This window comes from Pistacia vera, unplaced genomic scaffold (genome assembly GCF_008641045.1).
Source record: "Pistacia vera cultivar Batoury unplaced genomic scaffold, PisVer_v2 Contig153, whole genome shotgun sequence".
NCBI lineage: Eukaryota > Viridiplantae > Streptophyta > Magnoliopsida > Sapindales > Anacardiaceae > Pistacia > Pistacia vera.
The window spans coordinates 836505-842403 of record NW_022195608.1 but is presented as its reverse complement, the minus strand read 5'-3'; the positions used below and the strand labels follow the sequence as shown (position 1 = coordinate 842403).

The following is a 5899-nucleotide window of genomic DNA, read 5'->3' as shown; positions in this document are numbered from 1 at the left end:
ATCCTTACAAAGCACTAATTAGATGTTTTTTTGAGTAACTACCACCAATGAGTAAATAGAGTTGTCTATTTTTTCCTATTTAATTTCTGGCGTAGTGTCTCCTCTAACATGCGATAACCTTAGTTAATTCAAGTTCTTTATGTCAGTAGGACGATTAGTATATATTCGTTTTAGCTGGGTTTAACTATCTAATTTTTTATGGAGGTGGACTAAAGCATAATGTGTACTTGATGCAGGTGACTATTGATTCATGAAACTGAATTTCATTGGATTAGATTTGAGGCTTGGAACTGGGTTTTTAACTTGGGATCTTTTTTTATTCTTTTTGGTTGGATGCTTTCAGTCTTCTCATCAAATGCCTGTTAATATGATATAGTCTTTTAGAAGCTGGGTTTACCTCTTTAGCTATTTGCAATTGGGAGAACATGCAATTTTTTGTCTGCCTTCCTGTGTGGAATCAATATTCTTGGTATTTAGTTCTTGAAATCATGTGATTACATTGCCATTTCCATTTGAATGAAATCCTCTGCTTGGGGGAGAGGGAAATTTGGATTTTGGTAATGATATTTAAGTTTCTAAATTTCCATTCCAAGTGCCATTTTAATGTGTGTTTGAATTCTTGAATATTGCAAAACCAAACACAACTAGTTTTTGGATGATGTTAGTTGCTAAGTGTCACAGACAACCATTCATGCTGTTGGCGTAACATGACTACCGAAATGAAAAAATATGATAGGTGAATGAAAGTAATGAATATATAACAATTGATCTATGATACAACCATTTGGAGCCTGGTTCACTGATAATTACTGTACGTTTGCTTGGTATATGCAAAGAACTCAGAAACAATGAACAACATAGCCGAGTGATGGTTTTTTTTTTTTTTTTTGGTTATTGAATTCAAGAAATTTATTTCTTTTGTGCAGCAATGCAGAAACCTTCAAGTTCTCTACTTTAAAGTTAGAAATATTAAAGCATTTGTTTCTTAACCATGAGATAAATATAATTGCAAAATTGAAATATATAATGAGCTCAAGCAACTTTCCACTTCCCAACAATTAAAGCTTCAAAATCAAGTTTCTACTTGTAGCATTCACATACATCTGGATTAACCGAGGGTCAGAAATTATGCAACCTTGGGAACTGGTATGGTTTCTGAAGCTGGTAGTGTCACTGACCGCAACAGCTCCAATGAGAAAACAAGCCCCAGAAAATGAGAAAGGATAGTGTTTGCCGATGCCTGCACAAGCAACAGATAGATGAGGAGGAAAGACAAAAATACTAACAATAACACAATACTATAACGATGTGTTGTATGCATATGGGAGCGGCGCTAAGTGAATATTCATAAATTGGCAAAAATTTTACAGTTTCTTAACTGGGTGAGGTAAATTGACTGCCTTTGGATCTGCAATTCAGTTCATGATGAATTGAGAGATCCTTGTCTTAATTTAACCATTTCGCTGACCCAGTGAATCACTGGGGCTCATGAGACAAATAACCCTCTACATGCTGGACAGTATTCCTCAAATTCAATAAAAAAAAGGTGCAATATCAATAGCCTATATAACTCCTATAGGACTAGAAAGAACAAGAAAATTTTCTTAATTCAATATTTCCTTTCCAATATAGAGGAAGAAAATTAAAAAGTTGCAATGATTTTCTTTGAATCTGAAACACTGATCCAGTGCTTTTCATAATGCAGTGTAACGCCAAACAAATCCATCATAAACTCTTTTATTTTTCTCTTAAATACTATATGATTTACTCGAATTCTGTTTCTCCGGAGAATTTTCAATAGACCCAAATTCAGGGCAATGGCAGTAGGACTTTTTTGTGATATAGAATATTAAACAAAACATTAAGCTTGAAAGAAGAAGGATGCCAAAATTAATTTTAGAACTTTTTTCTTCTTTTCTGTTTGGAGGAATTCTGAAAATGAGTAGAAATTAATTGATCCCAGACTGATCTATACAATAAGACAACCCCAAATCTCCAGAATTAACATAAAGAAGTATCATACGTCTGAAGTCAATAGTACCTGCACACGGAATACATCCAATGCCAGAACAGGACTGTATCCAGGAGGGACTCCCTGGTAATATGGATTAGCTGAGGAAGTAAGAGCCTTCGCAACCAGCAGTCCCACGGCGGCTTGCATTCCAAGAATAGCAGCACCAATTCCCAGAAGATTCACTACTATGCCATTTTTCAAGCTTCTCACCAAATCAGCACAAGGAGGAGCCTGAAACCTTGGAAATTCATAAACTTCAGTGAAATACTTAAAAAGCATGACCCTGATAACTTCATATGCATCAAACCTAAGTAACAAGCACTAGTCAGAGCTCAATAAGTGATTCTTTCAGTGTAGACATCTAATAATATATGAATTGCTCTTCTACATATCCGTTGGGAGACAAAGGAAACACACAGCACGAAACAAAAGATAACACAGCTCCTTTTGACCACTGTAACACACTTTAACAAAATCATCCTCAACAAAGAAATCTGCCTTGTCACTATAACTCCTTAAGAAAGTAACAATCATAGTTGTGGGAGGCCTTAGAAAACAGAATACGAATGATAACATAACTCCAAATGTCTTTCCATCAAACCAAGCTGAAGATTTGTTAAAACTATTGGATTTTTCAAATTTAATGAAAGAATGCCATTTATTACTGCAAAAAACCAACCAATAGTAATAATTATAATAATAGCCCAAACAAAGACAAACACTTTTTTCTTAAATGATAAGATTACACTAAATAATAAAAACTAGTATACAAACTGCGACAAGAAAAAATAAGAGTGTACCATAGGAAAGCTGAAAGACAGTAATATTGCTTGAATTAAGTGTTGGTTCATTGTTTCCGGTTCAATTAACCCCTCTTTATGAGACCATAAAAAACAACTATATATACCACATAAGCTAAAATTCCTCAGTAGCGTAAAAGCTGAGCTATGCCCTGTGGGAATATTTACTTCAGTTTAGTGATAGGGAATGTTGGCTATCATCAAAGGTTAGTAAGTATAACAAACCAGAACTTGATTTTTTTTTAAATATTTGAGAAGAATGTTAAGATTGCTATGTGACTACAACAATATAACTTTTCTTGAAGGGTCATTTGCAGTTATCCGAAGCTTCTCAGAAAACCGAATATACCCAAACGACCAAAACACTGAAATAAATGCAGCTGCAATCCCACCAGTAGTGGCATAGAAGGTGGCAGGCGATGTGATCTTTCCAGTAACAACAATAGAAATAGACAGAATCACTGCAGCCACCACAGTGCACACTAGCTGCCCGCAAAACCCTAAACTACCCAACATCTTGAAATTCCTCGATGTGTTCTCTAATCTCTTTGCAACCTGCAGCATTTAAAATCCAAAATCTTCACTTTAGTTAAACATTCACAAAAATTGGGTATTAAATGTAGTAAAACCAAAGGCCCTAACAAGAAATTAAACTTATTATAGAGATGTAATAAAAAAACCTCTGTCAAATATATCCAAGTAATTACTCTTAAATCAACATCCCAAAAATATTACATTTAGAAAACCAAAAACCCTGGTAAAAGAACAAAAACCGCTAGAGACTTGTTCGTTGATTGACTCATGATGTTCATTTTGCTTCAAGAACTCATCTTTCTTCACCATTTTCACAGGAGAATGAATGGGAATGTGATGAGACTATGTTCCAATTCATTCAACATTTTTACAGGTGCTTGAGCTTCTGTGCTCCTCCGGATGCGGTGGTGCGGAGGTCGACTGACAGTGGTGGTGGAAGAGGATCAGGTTAAGTGACGACCGTCTGGGATGGTGTTGGCGGCTGTGGTGCGGCTGAGATGGGAGAATGTGATGAGCGGAGGGCGGCAACCTGGTGCGGCTGAGATTGGAGAATGTTATGGTGGGAAAAATTGTCGGGTTTGTATTTTAGGGAAAATGAATTTGATTTAAGAGGTAGATTTAGGGAAAGGGAAATTTCGGGTCTCTTTGTTTCGTTTTTCCTATCCATATTCTCATTCCTATTCTCAAAATAATTCCCAAAATAATTGTTTGTTTTATTATTTGAAAAATACTATAATATTTTTTTAATTACTTTTAAATCTTTTAAATTTATTAATTTAATAAATACTTAAAAAAAAATTTAAAAATTAACAAAAATACTCTCATCTACGCATAATTATCGAAATCTATTACAACAGCTTAAAAAAGACCGAAATTGACTGGTAATTCATTGATCTGGTCTTTTTTGATCGAATCCACAATAGATCCGACTGGAAAAAACCAGATTTGATAGCCAAAGAAATAATCATCATTGACTGATAATGACAGTCATATCTTTGACCATCGTTGATAGCCAAATATGACCTTTTACGACCGTCGACGGTCAGATTCATGGTGGATCTGATCGAAAAAAGCAATATCGATACACGACCAACCAGATCCGATCAATCTGTTTCGTAACACTATTTTTTGACCAGATTCTGACGATGATGATCAGAATCTGACATTGTGGATAAGTAAAGGTATTTTTATCATTTTATAAAATTTATATATATTAGAGTATTTAATTAAATTAACAAACCTAAAAAAATTTTTTGATTAATTTTTAAATTTTATCTCATAATACTCGTTCTATTCACCTAGTCGATATTATTCCCAAAATAACCAAACAAACCGACTTTAAAAATTGAGGGCCAGGGAATTTATCTTTTTTGGGAAGTGATGAGGCATATCACTTGTTGCCATATCAAAATCTGTGAGACTGATGTTTATTTTTCCACGACATATAAAAGAGAAAGTTGATATCTTCTACAATAAGAAATTTCCGAAGACCGCTAAAGATGGCATGCAACTTTAACTTTAGTTAAAGACTTAAAGTAAAATCTTCTCCATTAAAACACTGGAATAAATGCAGTTGGAATCCCACCAGCAGTTCTATAATTTACCTGAAATTGCAATTCCACTTGTTTTCTCTTCGCTATCCGACCTTTCCCAAGTCCTTCATTACACTTCTGAAGCAACACTAGCTAGCTAACTAGCTGCATTTGGCGATCATCAGGTACCATACATCATGATTTCATCATAAATCATCACTTCTTATATAATGTTGGTTCCTGAGCTAGCCGATGTATTGAGTTTTGGTCTGTAGAGACTTTTTCCATTAGTTGTTTAATCTTCTTCAATTATATATGCTTGGAATGATTTAACTGTTATTCCAACCCCCACAAAGCTATAAACATTGAAGATTGGAGTGGTTTCAATGGGATTAATTTTAATGGTTTAGTTCCAGACTTCCACTTATAATTAACAATTCTTTTCTCAGAATATTTACTACCTTGCTCTCTTAAATAGTGTGAGCAACTTTTTTTTTTTTTTTTTGTTGTTGTGGGGAGGATTAATTTTACAATGCATAAATATTTCCTGTGGACAACAGCTTAATTTGGATGAAAGTCTCTAAATCAAGTTAGCATTTTACTTCATGAAAATGGGTATATTCTGGAAATTAATAATTTCCAGTATGTGATAACCAAATTTAACTTGCAAAAAGACGAAATTCCAAACATATTATCAACGTGCATGTTTCAGTGGAAATGGAGTTTTTTAGAATTCTTTTAAGTAAATGGAAAAGGCTTCAAACAAATACAAAAAATCTTTGATTAACTTTTTTTCCGGTTGTAGGTTTGGGTATTTGAAACGGAGAAAGAAGAGAAAACATATAATCAATGGATGAAGAACATGTAAAACCTATTAGGTTGAAAGCCTTGGTGGACAAGAAGAGAGAAAAAGTTATCTTTGCTGAACCAAGTGTGGAATTTATTGATGTCCTCTTCAGTTTCTTGACGATGCCAATGGGAACAATCATCAGGCTCATCCATAATCGGCCTCCAACGAT

General features: G+C 34.3%; 1 protein-coding gene across 1 annotated transcript; it reads right to left on the bottom strand.

The window, feature by feature from the left end:
* Positions 1–994: 994 nt before the first annotated feature.
* LOC116124564 (protein TIC 21, chloroplastic-like) lies at positions 995–3657 on the bottom strand. The gene is made up of 4 exons (XM_031410284.1): positions 3550–3657; positions 3109–3369; positions 2042–2245; positions 995–1240 (listed from the first exon to the last, which is right to left on the bottom strand). The coding sequence occupies exons 1-4, from the start codon at positions 3655–3657 to the stop codon at positions 1127–1129; spliced, it is 687 nt and encodes a 228-aa protein (XP_031266144.1). The 3' UTR covers positions 995–1126.
* Positions 3658–5899: the final 2242 nt, after the last annotated feature.

Coding starts and splice junctions, on each gene's coding strand:
- LOC116124564 (XM_031410284.1), bottom strand. CDS start 3,657: ATGGTGAAGAAAGATGAGTTCTTGAAGCAAAATGAACATCATGAGTCA. Junction 2,246..3,108: donor CAAATGACCCTTCAAGAAAA/GTTATATTGTTG, acceptor CCAAGGTTTCAG/GCTCCTCCTTGTGCTGATTT. Junction 1,241..2,041: donor TGGATGTATTCCGTGTGCAG/GTACTATTGACT, acceptor TTGCTTGTGCAG/GCATCGGCAAACACTATCCT.